At 50.0% G+C, this 18,633-nt stretch overlaps 1 protein-coding gene across 2 annotated transcripts; it reads right to left on the reverse strand.

Moving 5' to 3' along the window:
* Nucleotides 1-5,642: 5,642 nt before the first annotated feature.
* Nucleotides 5,643-17,696, reverse strand: SPATA2 (spermatogenesis associated 2). 2 transcript variants are annotated; one of them, NM_001260963.1, is given in 3 exon segments: nucleotides 6,305-9,060; nucleotides 10,325-10,762; nucleotides 17,558-17,586. In NM_001260963.1, coding segments are annotated over 2 exon segments (1,563 nt in total). In that variant the 5' UTR covers nucleotides 10,661-10,762; nucleotides 17,558-17,586; the 3' UTR covers nucleotides 6,305-7,833.
* Nucleotides 17,697-18,633: the final 937 nt, after the last annotated feature.

The raw sequence follows: 18,633 nt of genomic DNA on the forward strand, positions 1-18,633 counted from the left end.
CACTGCACTCCAGCCTGGGTGATAAAGTGAGACCCTGTCTCAAAAAAAAAAAAAAAAAAAAAATCTATACTGCTGAAAGTGGATCTACAGATTCAATGCAATCCCTATAAATGGCATTTTTTACAGAAATAGAAAAATAAAACCATCCTAAAACTCATATGGGATCTCAAGGGACCCTGAATAGCCAAAACAATCTTAAAAAAGAACAAAGTTGGAACCTTACACTTCATGGTTTCAAAACATATTACAGAGCTACAGTAATCAAACTAGTGTGGTACTGGCATGAAAACAGGTATACACTCATAAACCAATGGAATAGAGAGCCCAAAAATAAACCCTCACATATATGGTCAAATGATGTTCTACAAAAGTACCAAAACCACTCAATGGGGAAAGGACTATCTCTTCACCAGATAGTGTTGGGAAAACTGGACATTCATAAGGAAAAGAATGAAGTTAGACCCTTACCCTATTCTGTATACAAAAATTACCTCAAAATAGATTAAAGACCTAACCCAAAACCAACTAAGGGGAAACTACATGACATTGGATTTGGCAATTATGTCTTAGATATTATACCAAAAGCATAGGCAGTAAAAGCAAAAATAGACAAATGGGATTACATCAAACTTTTTTTTTTTTTTTTTTTTGAGACAGTCTCACTCTCTTATCCAGGCTAGAGTGCAGTGGCGCAATCTTGGCTCACTGCAGTCTCTGCCTTCTGGGTTCAAGTGATTCCTCTGCCTCAGCCTCCTGAGCAGCTGGGATTACAGGGGTTTCACCATGCTGGCCAGGCTAGCCTCAAACTCCTGACCTTAGGTGATCTGCCAGCCTCAGCCTCCCAAACTGCTAAGATTACAGGTGTGAGCCAGCCGACTACATCAAACTTTTAAACTTTTGCACATCAAAAGAAACAACAGAATGAAAAAGATAACCTATGGAATGGGAGGAAATATTTGTAAATCATGTATCTGATAAGGGATCAATATCCAGACTATATAAAGAACTGCAAATAAAAAACAAAAAATTTACCCTAAAGTGGGCAAAGGGCTGGGCACAGTGGCTCATGCCTGCAGTCCCAGCACTTTAGGAGGCCGAGATAGGAGGATAATTTGAGCCCAGGAGTTTGAGACAAGCCTGGGCAACATAGAGAGATCCCGTCTCTATTTTTAAAATAACAAAAATTAAAAGTGAGCAAAGGACTTGAATAGACATTTCTCGAAAGAAGATATATAAATGGCCAAAAAGCATATGAAAAGATGCTCAACATCACTAATCATTAGAGAAATATGAATCAAAACAATAAGATATCATCTCACCCCATTAGGAAGGCTGCTATAAAAACAAACCCCAGAAAATAACAAGTGTTAGCAAAGATGTGGAGAAATGGGGACTCTTGTACTGTGGGTGGGAATATAAAATGGTACCGCTGGCCAGGCGTGGTGACTCAAGCCTGTAATCCCAGCACTTTGGGGGGCTGAGGCAGGTGGATCACTTGAGTCCAGGAGTTTGAGACCAGCCTGTGTGTATATGATGAAACCCCTCTCTACTAAAAATACAAAAAAATTAGCCAGGCACGGTGGCATGCCTCTGTCGTCCCAGCTACTGGGGAGACTGAGGTGGGAGGATCACCTGAGCCTAGGAGGTCGAGGCTGCAGTGAGCCAAGATCATGCCAACTGTATTTTAGCCTGGGTAATCGGAGTCAGACTCTCTCTCAAAAAAATAAAAAATATTAAGTTCAGGGGTACAATAAGAAAATTAATAAAAATAAAAATGATAAAATGGGTACAGCTGCTATGGAAACAGTATGGAGACTCCTCAAAACATTAAAAATAGAACGCCCTATAGTCCTGCAGTTCCACTTGAACCGCCGCCTCCTCCTCACACAGGACCTGAAATGTGTTGCCAGCGGAGATTCGCATGTCTGAAAACCTGGACCTACTCGCATCCCTTAAGCTCACCGCTGCCTTAGTTCAGTGATTTCCTCTTATCCCTCGTTTATGAAGCTGCAGCCTGGAATCATACCTATAAGAAGTGTTTATTTTTCTGCTTTTGCACAGTATGTGCAAATAACAGTAGGAAATTGGGGGTAAACAGAGAGAATAACTACCCCCAGTGCTAAAACAACAAGCAGGCTGAAATAAACATTTAGGCTCTGGCAAACTCTAAAGGACAAACAATCCAGTTTCCTCAACAAACACGTCACAAGAAAAAAGTCAGATGTGATGGTAATACTGTCTCAGCCTGTTCAGGCTTCAAAATACCATCGACTGGGTAGCTTTTATACAACAAAAATGTATTTCTTAGTTCTGGAGGCTGAGAAGTCCAAGATGAAGGCACTGGCAGATTCAGTGTCTGGCAAGGGCCCAATTCCTGGTTCACAGAGGGTCATCTTGCCGGGTCTTTTTGTGCTGGGAGAACTCCATTCTCTTCAGCCCTTGTAAGGGCACCCATCCCATTCATGAAGGCCCCATCCACATGACCTCATCACCTCCCAAAGTGCCCTCCTAATACCAGGACACCAGGGGGATTAGGTTTCAACATTTTTTTTGGCGGGGGGGAGGGGGGACATATGCAGTCCGTAGCAGGTATCAGGTTTTAAAAGCCCTTGTCTTTTAGATAAACACTGAAAAATTCACAAATGAGATAGATGTCTAGAATTTGCTTCAGAGGAGTTCAGGAGCAGGGAAGTGGATGGCCAGGGTAGAGACAAAACCAGATTGGCCTCAAGTTGGTAACTAACTGTTCAATTGCTGAAGCTTGGATTCATTATACTAGTTTCACTTTTTTGCTTGTTCCTCCCACCTCAGCCTCCCAAGTAGCTGGGGACCAAAGGCATGTGCCACCATGCCCATCTAATTTTTTTTTTAATGGGGTCTCACTATGTTGCCCAGATTAGGCTTCACGTCTTTTGTAAACAAAAAGGTTTTAAAAATAGACAAACTGGGGGGAAAGTGACTTAAGTGACGTAACAGTTTATTTTTCATATAACAGACCTAGAGGCAGGCAGCATGGGCAGGCCCTGGGGGCAGCCTCCAGAGCATCAGGGCCAGCTGCTGTACCTGCTGCCCACCCTTTCCTCAATCGGCCCCCTCAGCTTCACAGAGCAGCTCCATCTCCAGCCATCACAGCCATTCCAGCCAGGAAGAGGGGCGGGGTGGGAAGGGCAAGCTCCCTTCCTTGAAGGCCATGCCCAGACACCACACAAACACCTCTCCATCCAGACACCAGACAGTCATCCGACCACATGTGGCTGCAGGAAGACTTTATTATAGCTGGCCACAGATTTGAAAACCAGGGCTTCTACTACAAGGGGGAAGGGATGGAGACTGGGGTACAGTTTGGTGTCTGCCACAGCTCTCATCCCTGAGATTGGTAATCTGGCATCCCAGGTGCCACAGATTGGTCAGCGGAGCTAATGCTGTCCAGCTGGTGGGCCCAATGAGGTTTAAATATGCTTGTCATTTACATGTGCAAATGGAGCAATCTGCTCTGAAGTCCCTGCTCCCCTTTGGATGCGGAGCGAGCGCCTGGCTTCCTTAGCTCTCCCAGGGTAGGTGTGCATCTCCAGGAAACTGCTAACCCCAACAGCCAGGGTGGCAATGCTGTTTCCTATGCTATAGCTCAAAGCAATCCAGCACCTGAGCCTCGTTTTGGCCCAAGGCCTGGGTATTTGTTCAGCCAGCGAATGAAATGGAGAAACCTGTTCAGTGTCTGCCCTGACAGCTGAGCTGCCTGGTGGGAGCCCACACAGCAGCATGGTCAGTGGGTGGGCACAGGGCTGCTGCTGCTGCCTTAACATTTCTGCCATGTATTTGGTTTTAAGTCAATCCTCACTTAAGAAAAAAACACCTTGATTTTTTTTTTTTCCGAGACGGAGTTTCACTCTTGTCACCGAGGCCGGAGTGCAATGGCACGATCTTGGCTCGTTGTAACCTCCGTCTCTCGGGTTCAGGCGATTCTCCTGCCTCAGCCTCCCGAGTAGCTGGGATTACAGGCACCCGCCACCACGCCCAGCTAATTTTTGTATTTTTAGTAGAGACGGGGTTTCACCATGTTGGCCAGGCAGGTCAACCTCCTGACCTCAGGTGATCCTCCCGCCTCGGCCTCCCAAAGTGCTGGGATTACAGGCGTGAGCCACTGCGCTCAGCCCTTAAATTTATTTTTAAAGCAAACCTGTCACTGTTATAATGGAAAAGTAGTATGGTCTGCCCTAGACAGAAGGTAACAAAACCTGCTAAGAGCCTGCCACAGGCTGTGTCTGATGCCAGGTTTCTCTGTTAAAGACAAGGAAGCATCAAAATGACTCCCTCCTCGAGACAGTTAAATGGATGGAAAAAAATTTAAATGGAATTAACTTTTAAAAAACATTTTCCAGGCCGGGCGCAGTGGCTCACGCCTGTAATCCCAGCACTCTGAGAGGCCAAGGCGGGTGGATCACGAGGTCAGGAGTTTGAGACCAGCCTGATCAACATGGTGAAACCCCATCTACTAAAAATACAAAAATTAGCTGGGCGTGGTGACACATGCCTGTAATCCCAGCTAATTAGGAGGCTGAGGCAGGAGAACTGCTTGAACCCAGGAGGCAGAGATTGCAGCGAGCCGAGATTGCGCCATAGCACTCCAGCCTGGGCAACAGAGCGAGACTCTGTCTCAAAATAAATAAATAAAGAAATACATCTTCCAATGTTATTAATGCTTCTTTGTCTGTACTAACAAGCATTTCTCCTGGATGATGCAGTCCCCTCCTTGGAAAACATCTGAACTCTGTACCGCCATTTCCCCATATGCAAGATGGAGATCGTAACAGTGCCTATTTAACAGGATGACTGAAGCTAGCAAACAAGATCATGCACATAGTCTCAGGATACAAATGCCTGGTGAAAGGATCACTTGAGCCTAGGAGATTGAGACCAGCCTGGGCAAGATAGTGAGACCCCACCTCCACAAAAAATTAAAATTAGCCAGATGTAGTGGTGCGCACCTGTAGCTACTTGGGAGGCTGAGGTGGGAAGATCACTCAAGTCCAAGAGGTCCAGGCTACAGCTAGCCATGATCACACAACTGTACTCCAGACTGGGAAGTAACAGAGCAAGACCCTGTCTTAAATTAAAAAAAAAAAAAAACTAGGCCAGGCGCAGTGGATCACACCTGTAATCCCAGCACTTTAGGAGGCAGAGGCGGGCAGATCACGAGGTCAGGAGATGGAGACCATCCTAGCTAACATGGTGAAACCCTGTCCGTCTCTACTAAAAATAACAAAAAATTAGCCGGGCGTGGTGGCAGGTGCCTGTAGTCCCAGCTACTCGGGAGGCTGAGGCAGGAGAATGGCGTGAACCCAAGAGGCGGAGCTTGCAGTGAGCCAACATTGCGCCACTGTGCTCCAGCCTGGGTGACAGAGCGAGATTCCGTCTCAAAAAAAAAAAGAAAAAAAAAATCAAAACATTTTTTACAAAAAATTTAAAAAATAAAAAGTGCCAGGCTCACAGTATAGCACTCAAATGCTATTTGTCAGTTTCATGGAAGAGAAAATTTAAGTCTTGTCATTAAAAAACTAAATACCACTTGAGGAAAAATAAACTCCCAAGTAACCAAACTTCAAAGAAGCGGGGACAGAGGACATAAGACCCCAAACACTTCATTTAACAATGGAAGACACTTTATTATTTTTAATCATCTCTCAACATTTCAACTCTTGGTAGAAATCAAATGCAAAACACCTGCATTTTTAAATTAGCATGTATTTAACTACCTCAGTCACGGCAACCTCATCCAGTAAGATGCACACCAGGGAGCAGGGCTGTAGTATCTCCTATTCCAGTCTGTGACCACAGTGCGTCCGTGATGACAGGTACACTGGACTTTCCCTCCTACGATGTGTTAGTCACTCCTGCTTTCGTCCACTGGGTAAGTTACGTGGCATCACGGTTGGTTAAAAAGAGTTAGTTACTGTAATGCTGACGCAATCTGGAAATGGAAAACTAGAAAACTAGGGCTCTCAGGAGCGGGCCAGCCAGTGCCGATTCTGAAAGGTGAAAAGGAAGAACATCAAAGATGAATACCCCGCTAGGCTGGTCTTAGGAATAAAGTTGGTTGAAATTCAGCTTAACATACACACTGTACATCTACATGTGATCTACCAGAAAGAGATATATATATATATGTATATATTTAAAAAAAAGAGCCATAGAAGATTTGGAAAACCTTAAAATCACTCAACTGAGTTGGAAGAACATCAGCAAATTCACAGTGGCCTCAGGATTCAGCCAGACTTAAACTTGCTCAAGAGCTGAATAACTTTCTCCCAGAAAAACCCACTGCATATAAATCCCTTAACATTGTGTACATCACAAACAGTTATGGCTAAAATATGTTAGTTCACAAGGAAGGGGCTTTATTTCCAATCTCTTGCCCCACTCCTGCTCTTGTACCCCCACGAGGAAACTCCGGGGGCTGGTAATTCACATGAGGAGCTGAAGGGGCCTTCAGGCTTGGAAGCGCTTAGGCTTAGCTGAGCATCTGAGGAGCCGTCTGTCTGATGGGCACATGCCGACTCCTGCCCACTTTTAGTGCAAAAAGATCGCAAATGTTGCAGATGAGTCCTGGAAACTGGTGAAGAGAAGAGGACTGAGATGGAGGGGCAGTAGGAATCCCAAATGATTTTCCTTCTGAAACGAGACTCAAGAAGTGTGAAGTGCGAGGTTCCTGCTCAGCAAGCTATAGGTCCGACAGGTGAGGTCCCTGAATTGTCACTAGGTTAGCAGTCTGCGGGCACACAGACCTCGACACCCGCACTCACCCCCTAAGTGCACACTGGAGGTAGGTGTATAGCTAGTTACTGCAGGGAAGACAGTGACTCTCCACCAGCTCAAGAGAAGGAGGCTTCGTGTCTGTTCCTCCCTACCCCAAACTCTCCTCTCCCCTTGGGCCGTAGTGAGTGGAGGATACAATATGATGGGCGCGAGGCCCTCCCTTGGAAGACTAAAGAACCCAGGGCATTTAATAAATAGCTACATAATTCATTTTTTTAACCACGTTGAAACACACAGCAAGTTGAATATTTATTTAAAAATAAATCTCAAAAATATCTATTGGTAGTACAGTAAGAGGGGCATGTGCAAACAACAGAAAAGGGGGGAAGTCAGTCCTGCTGTGGGAAGCCCCCACATCAGTGTGTTGGAGCAAAGTTCACGAAGGCCATGGGCTGACTGAGCTGTGGTGTACAAAATGACATTCAGCTAATACTGGACTTGGTTCACCTTTGACACCTGGAGAGGTGGGAAAGCCAGGGGTGGGAAGTCCAGCTGGGGATCCTTGCGTTTGGGAAGGGGGCGGCCAAGGGATGAGCCTTTGGGAGAGGCCCCGTGTGGCAGGAGGGCTCATTTCACAAGCCAACAGGCCTCTAGCTCGCCGCTCCAGGTGGATGTCTGGTGGCCTGAAGGGCCCTTCCCAGTCCAAGTCGGCTTTGTAATGGGAGGGGTAGGTGCGGTGAGGGTCCCAGAGATAGAAATCCTCTTTAAAGGAAAAACAAAACAATAAAACCAAACCAAACCCAAAAAAAAGAAACAACTGAACAGGGAGTGGAGAGATCAGCAAAATGAATCTGAACGGAAGTGCCACCTTCTCCCTTGTCAGACAACAAAGCAGCCATTGGTTGAAACATCTGAGTCGCTAAGTGAACTCCCACGTGGACACAGTCAGCCCACGATCTCTGCCACCTACATGGTCAAGTGCAGGCCTCCGCCTCTGAGATCAATGCATGAGTACTTCTTCACCGTGAAACCCGAAAGGTTGGTGATGTAGCCCTTGGAGCTGGAAGGGGCGAGGCCGGTCTATCTGTACACGAGATGGGAGAGCTGGGTGGACTTGTAGTTCAGCTGCTTGTTGGGCATGAACTTGTGCAGCTCACTCTTTTTGTAGCAGGGGTCGTAATGGTAAGCGCTGAGGCAGGCGTCACATGAGACTTTTGAACACTGGGTGCAGGTGTTGGTGGCACCTGGGCGGTTGCAGAAGCCACAGCGGGAAGTGGGCGTGGAGGTGGGCTTCGATTTGGAGTGAAGGTGCGGGAGGCGGTCGAGGCCCTGAGTCTGGCCTGGGTACTTCTCCCGCAGAGATGCCCCGTGGGCCAGGCTGTCATGAGTGGAGGCCTTGCTGGGGAAGACGCTGGGCTTGGAAGCTGGAGGACAGGTGAGCAGGCTGTCACAGCGCTGGCAGAGGGAGGAGCTGCAGGACAGCCCACAGCTTTGGCACTTGGAGAGGGCGGACTCTTTGGCAGGGGGCGAGCGCTTGTGGTAGAGGGGGTGGGCGTCGTTTCTGACCAGCCACACATCCGGCCGCAGAGCATCCTGCCGACGGTAGGTGGCCCTGGGTTCGGAGTCTGTGTACAGATCCACGTCATCCTGAGTGGAGAAGTAGGTACCACGCAGCAGGCCAGGGCCGTTGCTGGGGGAAGCAGGTGGAAGGGCATCCGGGCTGCCGTGGGGAGAGCTGGCCATGGTCAGCAGCGAAGGGGACGGGCGGATGATCTCGTCCTTGAGGTCATCCCCCACATCCGCTGCCACAGGCTCCTTCCGAAGACTCAATGAGGCCTTCAGTGGTGGCTTCCGGCTCTCCCAGTAGCTGTCATAGGCATCCACCGACCTCGAGGGCTTGGTCACGCGGGGCTTGTAGTAGTCCTTGGCCGCCCGCTCGCTGGCTGACTTCTGGAGTGCCACTCGTGACATGGAGGCCGTCAGGTGCTCCCGGCCCTCTGCCCGCCGCCGTAGGGCGTCTGAGCAGCCGCGCACGTCCTCCGCACTGCTCTTGCGCTCGCTCACGATGTCCAGCTCGGAGTAGCCCTTGTCCTTCACTTGTGAGTGGATTTCCAGCATCTGCTCACACTCGACTTTGGCCAGAAAGAGCTCGAAGGAGACCATCTTCACCTGGAGGGTCTCTACGAGCTCTCTGAGCTTGTATGCAGTGCCCAGCTCAGGTGCGTAGCCCATGCAGCTCAGGATGGCTCGGATGTCCTCTTCCAGTAATGTCGACTTGACATAATAAACAAAAGGGCCCGTGTAGGTCTAGAAGGAAGGGAGTAGAAAAGAGAGGTGGGGTTTTCTCTCAGAGACACAAGACAGACTATGTCAAAGCAAAGGATATCCAGCTCTGAAGTGGGGCGGCGGGGAAAGGGCAGGGCAGGGAAGGATCCTGACAGCCTTACCCTGCGGGAGGCAGAGGAGGCAGGGCTGGGACTTACTAAGCACTCAGGAGTTGTGCAAGGAAATGACCCAGCAGCTCCTTTTTTTTTTTTTTTTTGAGACGGAGTCTCACTCTGTCGCCCAGGCGGGAGTGCAGTGGCTCGATCTCGGCTCACTGCAAGCTCCACCTCCCGGCTTCAAGCAATTCTCCTGCCTCAGCCTCCTGAGTAGCTGGGATTACAGGTACCCGCCACCACACCCAGCTAATTTTTGTATTTTTAGTAGAGACGGGGTTTCACCATGTTGGTCACGCTGGTCTCCAACTCCTGACCTCATGATTCACCCGCCTTGGCCTCTCAAAGTGCTGCGATTACAGGCGTGAGCCACCAGCAGCAGCTCCTTTCTTAAACACAGGGAGCAAAACCTCTCGCTTCCTAGTGGGGCGCAAAGACTCGGCTCCATATGAAGAGGGAGCCTGGGTGAATAAAGGGGCCAGATTATAGGCAGAGCGGTGACAATCAGAACCTTCCTCTCTGGCATTTCCATGATGGGCTGAGTAACACGGCAGACTGAAGGGGCTGGCTAGGTGACAGCTCTCCCGTGCCATCCCCTCTCTCGATTACTGCTCCTCCCACGGCAGAATGAAGAAGCCTGGCTAGGTGACAGCTCTCCTGTGCGTGGTCTGATTCAGGATCCCTCTCTCAATTCCCCCTCCTCCCCTACTATTACCACTTAGTCCAGAACACCCCTCAGCTTGCTGGGACCGCTGAGAAGCTTCCTAACTGCTCTCCCCACCCCTCTACAGCCCACTTCCCATACCACAGCCAGAATGACCCTCTTCAGATGCAAGCCAGATCCCACACTGCCTCCTTTCCCGCCTACTCTGAACAAATTCAAGCCTTGCCCTAGGCTACAAGACCCTGTATAACCTGGCTGCCCCTGCCTTCCCAGTCTCTCTGCTTAAGGTGTGGCAGCCAGGCCAGAAACAGTTCAGAGGTGATGCTGGAGAGAAGGGGAAGGTATGGAGCCCAGAAGGATCTGAGAGCAGAGGACGGATGGACTCAGACTGGCATAGCCTCTCAGGACGGACTGCCAGGGGCAGGAAGAGAGGAGGAGGGCCTGTATGGAGGCTGCTCCAGGACCTCACCTTGATGCTCCTGAATTCCTTCTTCCACGGGTAAAGGAAGAGGTTGATGCCCACTGTCTCCAGCATGCTGAAGGCACCGTGCAGAGCCCGCAGGCTGGAGGAGCTGAGCGAGCGCAGGGAGCTCTCCACCACCTCATAGAACTGGATCAGCCGGAATCGATAAAAGGGATCCACCTTGTGCAGGCTGAGCAGGGTCGATGCTGCCACCCGCAGACACTCATCGCCGCCAGGCCGCTGCCTGCTGGTGGTGGTATCCACTTTGCCCTCATGGAACTGCACATACTTCCGAAATAAGTCATCCTTGAATTTTGTATCCATTGAACTGGGCTTCCCCATCCGATCGAGGGGGGCTACCTTATCTCCTCCATGGCTTCTGGATTAGAGGCAGGGACATCGCTAAAAGCAGGGACATGTTGCCGCCTGGACCAGCGGAGTGCTCTGGAAGGAGGGGAACAAGAAGCATGTCATTCCTCGAAACGGTCCGCGCTTCGGCTTCAGGCCGCTGAGGCAAAATGAACAGCAGAACTGGCCTAGGCTACCCCGGGCCCCAGCAGCACGTTACAGAGCAGGTCCTACAAGCAGGGGTACCACAGAGGCCAGAGAGAGATGGACCTTGACTTTGTTGTGCTTGCAAATGAAAAATACGATTAATATTCCTGAAAGAGAAGTGTGGGTGAGTACAGAAAGGGCTCCTGTCCTGGTTTCACTGGGGAAGGGGGAGTTTAGGAAAGCCCTCTTGAGACAGCAACAGACCTGAAGGATGAGGAGTTTGCCAGGTCAAGAGGCCAGGGAAGGAGCTGCAGCAGAGGAAGGCCCTGAGCTAACACTACCAGACGCTCCAGACACGTGACAAGCTTCGCACACACTAACTCGCCTTTTTTTTTTTTTGAGATGGAGTCTTGCTCTGTTGCCCAGGCTGGAGTGCAGTGGTGTGATCTAGGCTCACTGCAACCTCTGCCTCCCGGGTTCAAGCGATTCTCCTGCATCAGCCCCACAAGTGGCTGGGATTACAGGCACCCGCCAACATGCCTGGCTAAGTTTTGTATTTTTGTCAAGACGGGGTTTCACCATGTTGGTCAGGCTGGTCTCAAACTCCTGACCTCAAGTAATCAACTGGCCTCGGCCTCCCAAAGTGCCAGGATTACAGGCGTGAGCCCCCACACCCAGCCTCACTTTCTCTTCTTAAACAATCCTAGGAGAGAGGCGCTACAGTTAGCCCCAGTGGACCCATGTGCAAACTGAGACACAGACATTAGAAACTGCTCAAGGTAGGCCAGGCACGGCGGCTCACACCTGTAATTCCTGAACTTTGGGAGGCTGAGAGGGAAGGATGGCTTGAGTCCAGGATCTCGAGACCAGCCTGGGAAACATGGTAAAACCATATCTCTACAAAAATACAAAAAAATTTTTAAGAAAAAGAAACTGCCCAAGGTTACAGAACTCTTAAGAGGCAGAGGAGCTGAGCTCAGAACCCAGGCAATCTGGCTCTAAAGTCCATGCCCTTACCCACCACACCCTGCTTTCCTGAGGCAGGAAGCCTGGCACAGGAACAGAACTGCAGCCAGTGAGGCCGAGGCCACGAGGGCAGGGGCGTGAGGAGAGGCAGCTGCCAGCACCAGCGGGACCCTCAGCCCCAAGGCTGCAAGAGCACATTCAGAATTTGATATTTTATACAAAGAGCCACGTGAAGCCACTGAAGAGTTTATAGCAAGGGGAGAGGGATATGGTCTTCTTTACAATTTTCAAAAGAGGCCACAGTGGCTGCCAGCCCCTGGAATGCTGTTACCAGCCTTTGACAGCCTGCATCCCCTTTATCACAAGAGCGCTTTGCAGCCCCCTGTTGGGAGAGGATAGAATGTTCTGAGCTGGGACACAGGCTTTATACAATCTTGTCATCTGCTTAGCCACTTGTTAGTAGAACAGGCACAGATCCAGCAATATTCTTGTCACCACAATGCTGGGAGCGAATCCAGATTAATGGAGGGACACTGCCAGGGCCAAGGAGACAACACGCGCAGGGTCATGGACATGGGGTCCAAGGCCAGGTACCTGCGAGCGAGGCCAGGGCTGCTTCTCCAGGTTACTCGGGCAAATTGCTCCACCTCCCTGGGTGGCGGTTTTCTCATCTGAAACAAGGGGTTAATAATAGCGCCTCTGTCCAGAGCTGGCAAGAGGATTAAGCATGACGGGATACGAAGCTGCTCAGAGAGCCGGCTCCAGGAAGTCCTCGATGGCCGCTGCTGTAGCCCTAAGCGGCCAGGCCTTCTCTGAGTGGGGCAGATACCACTGACTGGGTGGTAGATGTGCATTTTCACATGCTCTGGGCCTGCCGCTCCTGCCCAGAAGCTCCGTGGGTACAGGACTGTGACCATCTTGCTCAGTAAGGTGAGCTGTGTGCTTCATAAATGTCTGCTGAGTGTGGGAGATGGCAAGGGACTGAGAGAAGTTGCAGCAGGACTGGGCCTGGCGTGTGGGGGGCTCCTTTAGCAGACCTGTGTTCAGCCAGGAAGGTCCTACAAGCCTGGCAACTATCATGAGGTCAACAAAATCATCCTCATCTCCATGAGCCACTAGTCTGGCTCCTCCATGGTTTTTGTACCCAGGAGGAGACTCCTGGGGGTATTAATGGTGGGGTGAGAGGTAGGATGTGTAGCAAAACTAGGGACACAGAGAGGCCACTGTCTCCAACACACTGCACTGCTGAGGGAGCCCAGTGCTACAGCGACAAACAAGGCTGAGGAGCGCAGGAGGCAAACACATCCACTTAGGGGCCAGGCGCGGGGGCTCACGCCTGTAATCCCTGAAATTTGGAAGGCCAATGCAGGAGGATTGCTTGAGGCCAGGAGTTTGAGACCAGCCTGGGCAACATAGCAATACCCTGTCTTTACAAAAGAAAACAAAATGCACTTAGGATAAAATTATGCCTCATGAAGATTCTCATCATTCAGGCCTCAGTTCAAACATCAGCCCCTAGAGGTACCACCCTATTTCACCTTCCCAGTTCCGTATTGTCACATTCTCCTACGATAACCACAATCTGAAACTATCAACTTTATTCATTTACTAGCTTCCTCTCTTTGTCCACCCCCCACCCTCCCTGGTAAGCTGGCAAGCTGGTAAGCTCCTGGTAAGCTCCATAAAGGCAAGGACCATGTCTGTGTTGTTCACCACGATGCCTAACACAGAGCCTGCCTGTGCCTGATAAAGTAGGTGAAATGGATGCTGCAGCCGGGCATGGTGGCTCATGCCTGTAATCTCAGCACTTTGGGAGGCCGAGGCAGGTGGATTGCGAGACCAGCCTGGGCAACATGGTGAAACTCCGTCTCTACTAAAATTTTTTTAAAAAATTAGCCGGGCATGGCAGCATGCACCTGTAATCACATCTACTCGGGAGGCTGAAGCAGGAGAATTGCTAGAACCCAGGAGGCAGAGGTTGCAGTGAGCCGAGATTGCCCCACTGCACTCCAGCCAGCCTGGGTAACAGAGCGAGACTCCATCTCTAAAAAAAAAAAAAAAAAAAAAAAGAGAGAGAGAGAAAGAAAAAAAGAGAAATAGATGCATGGATGCTGTAAAGGATGTCAGCATTCATGATGCCACCACTTTAGTTTCTCATTGGTACCTCCCAAGAATCCTGGGAGATCAGCTGGAGAGCAAAGAAACAGGCTCAGAAAGACGGCATGAGGTACAACAAGTAGCTCAAGGTTAGCAGCAGATGGACCCAATAATCCAAGCCTGGCATTCTGACTTGGAACCTGTATTCCTCTCACCACCCCACGATTCCCATGTCCAACAAGCATTTCTGCAGCCCCCACCTTCTGCCTGAGCTGGACCCAGTGGGGGAATGGGGATGGGTGAGGAAGGTAGAGGACAGCAATGAAGGAGACACATCCTGCCTGCAAATCTAGCTGGAAGAGCATACCACTTCGTATCAAAGTATGTATGTGCTCTATGTTCATACTGTTCTGTCCATAAAAAAATAAACAATTTAAAATGTATATTCTCTTAAAAAATAAAAATGTAGGCCAGGTGCGGTGGCTCATGCCTGTAATCCTAGCACTCTGGGAGGCCAAGATGGGTGGATCGCCTGAAGTCGGGATTTTGAGACCAGCCTAGGCAACATAGCAAAACCCCATCTCTACTAAAAATACAAAAATTAGCTGGGCGTGGTGGCGAACGCCTGTAATCCCAGCTACTGAGGAAGCTGAGGCAGGAGAATGGCATGAACACGGGAGGAGAGGCTGAAGTGACCTGAGATCGTGCCATTGCACTCCAGCCTGGACAACAGAGCAAAAACTCCATCTCTACATAAAGAAATGTATTTTGCAACACTGGAGAGGATAGTCACACATGCATTTACCATTCTTGACTTAGAGAAGCTGCAATCACGCCTCTGGCCCCAGGGCTTGTTTTCTGGTAGCCTGAGAACCATTCAAACACAGAGACATTAAGTTTCTGAATACTGCTGTAATTTTTTTCCAAGGAAGTCAGCCTTGAACTCAAAGAGACTGATTTTTTACAAAGTCAGCCAGTCGCAAGCTCGGCTCAGCGTATGCTGCTCTATAATCGCACCACAGTCCACACCCTTGTTTGTTGCTGAAAAACAATAAATAAAGCAAAGGGATCCAAACAGCCCAGCTGATGTTCAAAATCTGAACAACAAGGACAGGAAGTCCAAAATATCTAAAACAAATCTCCAAACAACCTGGGTAGGTGAGGGAAAAGGCGGAAGAAAGTAAAAGCTAAAAGATAATTAAGGGCAAGACATGCCTGGACAACATAGACTCCATCTCTACAAAAATAATAATAATAATAATTATTATTATTATTATTAGGTGGGTGTGGTGACATGCACCTATAGTCTTAGCTACTTGGGAGTCTGAGGTGGGGGGATCCACTGAGCCCAGGAGTTTGAGGCTGCAGTGAGCTATGATGGCACCACTGCACTCCAGCCTGGGTGACAGAGCAAGATTCTGTCTCAATCAGTCAGTAAGGAAAGGAAAGAAAGAGACTAACAATTACTGAGGTCCTACTATGTGCTAAGTATTGGGCTTCCCACTTTACCTACATCATCCCATTTAATCCTCACAACTCTATAAGGAAAACAGGCTCTCCCATTAAAACAACCTGTCCAACAGAGTTTGAAAGGATCAGAGCTGGAATCTGAACTCTTGTTGGCAGGCCCTGATGCCTGGGGCTTTCTCCAATTTATCTCACTCATTTATTGTTACATCAGTACCATTTACCAAGGGATTACTGTGTGGCAGCTCTCTGCTAACTGCTCTATGAAAAACAATGAAATCCATAGGATAGATCCAAGGTTAAAGAGGAAACTGAGGCTCGGAGAGGCCAACTCACTTACCCTAAGTCATAAGGCTAGGAAGAAGTGGCTCTGAGCTCTGAACCTAGGTCTAATGCCAAAACTCTGACTCTTGCAAAGCCATCCTGCTGCATCTGCTGGACAGCTCTACTCGAAAGTGTCTGGCTAAGTTAGAATGCCTTATGGCGGCGCGAGCAGAGTTGAGTTACAAAAATTCCTGTAGTAGCAAAATTCCCATCTTCCCACACCGAATGGGGCTAGGAGAGCTAATCTCTATATGATGTAAGCTCAAGGGCCGAGGAAAGAGGCTGGCCGGAGACATCGGCCAGTGATGAAGCAGCTGACATCATCCCTGCTGAAAACATTTTCTGAGAATACAAGATGCCTTGTAGCTGGTCATAGCTGGTGTTTTTTCTGAGCACAGAGCCAGCAATTCATTCCCAGCACTCTGCAAGAACAACAAAATACGCTCTCTGCAAAAACATCGTGGTTACAGGAGACCGAGACAGCCCAACGACAGAAGCTGTTAATTTCTCCAAGCAACCCAAGGATTGGAACGCCAAGCCGTGCCAGTCTGGTGGGAGAAAAAAAAAAAAACCCAAAAGACAAAAAAACAGCACTGTGAATATCCTGAACATAGAGGCAGGCAGGTGCCCAGAGTCAACAGCTCCAGTCAGCACCTCCTGAACCCACAATCTAGGCACCCTCTTGAAAAGCAAGTCAATGGAAAGAGAGATATTGCAGTCAGGGAGGCAGTGGCTTATTTAGTTATTTTCTAAACATCTAAGAGGAAAGCTGTATCTGTTTAGACTCCCACTGCATGGAAGTGAAGTGATTCCGAGTAACAAAGCATTCGCTTGGCTTTACCTCAGCTGGCCCATTCAAGCAGAAATGTTCCCCAAGCAGTATTTGAAGGCGCCCCCTCTCTGCACAGGCAGAGCTATTTTGGTCTGTGCACTGCCCCTGTCCACAGGTTTACACATCCCTGGTCTAGCTCCATCAGCCTCCAAACAGCAGACGAGGAAGTCAGTTCAACCCCCTCCACCTCCCCACCCACACCAATGCACTCGTTCCAAGCAAGAGGCTCCGAGACACATCCAAGGCACCTTCCACGGGCTGTGAAACACCAGAAGGTCCCCACACTCCTACTAGATTCCAAAGAAATTCACACAGAGTCCTTCCAAACCTCTGAAAATAACCTCAGCGGTGCCGAAAGAAGCTTCCCTAGTGGCAGCTGCCTCTGAAGGAAGCTGTTTCCCTCCCTGCAAGGGACAGAAGCTGGCGGCTGCTAAGTCCCAGCTCGGTCATTCCTACAGCCTCGGGGGGCCACGTCAGTTGTGAAAAACAGCCCAGTCTCAAATTCTGGCCCTCCCCACGGGTTCGTGAATTGAATGAAGTAACAGGAACTATCACTTACTGGACGCCTGCTGTATGCCAGGGGCCCTGCATGATCTCATTCCATCTCTACTCCAGCCCTAGCAACCAGGTTCAATCACACTTAAACAGGCAACTGAGGCTCTTAAGATGAAGTGACTTATCCAAGGTCACACAGTGAGTACAAACCCAGGTGTGCCGCCAGAGAGTCTGAACTGGGAACCCCTGCGCAGTAACCGCCTCGTGGCGAAATCGGGGTGTCCTTCTGTTTGGCCAGTCGCCGAAGAGAGGGTGCTCCTCTTGAGCGGCCCTGAGCCACCCTCGGTGGGTTCCAGGAGCTTACAAGGCAGCTCCCAGGAGAATGGGGATCCTGAGGATAGGCTGGGGGTCCCGGGAGCGCCGAAACAACGGGCCCACCTGTAGTCCTGCCTGACGTGAGGGGACCCCGCTCACGGGCCAGCAGAGCCCTGCCGCTGTCTGGCGCCCCCTCCACCTGGGGAAGCCCCGGACACAGTTTCCGCTCGCGGCCGCCCGTCACTCACCCTGACACTGCCGCCGAGGGCTGCCCGGCCGAGGGAAGCAAGCGGGAGGCGCGGCTGCCGCCGGAGCCGGGCCCCACTGGGCTCTAGCCGCTCCGGCCGGCTGCAGGGGTACTGAGACCAGTACCCGCGGGCCAGCAGCGACCCGGAAACACTCGGCCCGGAAGTGAAGTCGCCAGGAGGCGGGTCCGAAGAGAGGGTGGACCACGGCTGCGCGCTGGCTCCGGGAAGCGGTCGATGCCCGCGGCCGACGGAGACTACAAGCCAGAGGCCGAGAACAAAGCGGAAGGCCGAAGAACGAGGACGAAAGCGGCGGAACGGCAGTTTGGAGCCTAACGAGCCATCGTCGCGTCTGGAGCTAGGACCCGGAAGTAAACAGGCCGGACGTGACGGAAGCCACTCGGTTTAGGGATGGTGGCTGGCCGGGTTGTCATGGAAACCGCTACGGAGCCTGGAGCTGCATTCATGACTCCGCACAAGCAAGCAGGGGCTAACGGTCGGATCCCTCGCCCCCATTGTACGAACAGAAATACTGAGGCTCAAAGAGAGCCAGTGAGACGCTGAAATCACGCGTGATTGGAATCCAGCCTTGCTAGGGCTGTCGGTGTTACGGGCTGTGGGCGACGGTTAAGAGCGTGGGTCCCATTTTTAGCTTTGCCACTTACTAGCTGTGTGACCTTGGACAAGTTACCTAACCTCTCTGAGTCTCAGCTTTATAACCTGTAAAATTAATAAAGCCAGGCGTGGTGGCACGCGACTGTAGTCCCAGCTACTCGTGAGGCTGAGGCGGGAGGATCGCTTGATCCAAGGTGTTCGAGACCAACCTGGGCAACATAGCAAGGCCATGTCTCTTAAAAAAAAAAAAAAAAAAAAAAAAAAAAGCCGGGCACGGCGGCTCACGCCTATAATCCCAACACTTTCAGATAAATTATATATATATAAAATATATATAAATATAAAATATATATATAAAATCTGACATCCCCACCAGACCCTGAGCTTCTTATTCATCTGTTTCCCCCCAAGCTCCGCACATGTCTGATGAGGAGGCACACAATAGATGTTCATTGATTGTAGGA

This window comes from Macaca mulatta, chromosome 10 (genome assembly GCF_049350105.2).
Source record: "Macaca mulatta isolate MMU2019108-1 chromosome 10, T2T-MMU8v2.0, whole genome shotgun sequence".
Classification (NCBI taxonomy): Eukaryota; Metazoa; Chordata; class Mammalia; order Primates; family Cercopithecidae; genus Macaca; species Macaca mulatta.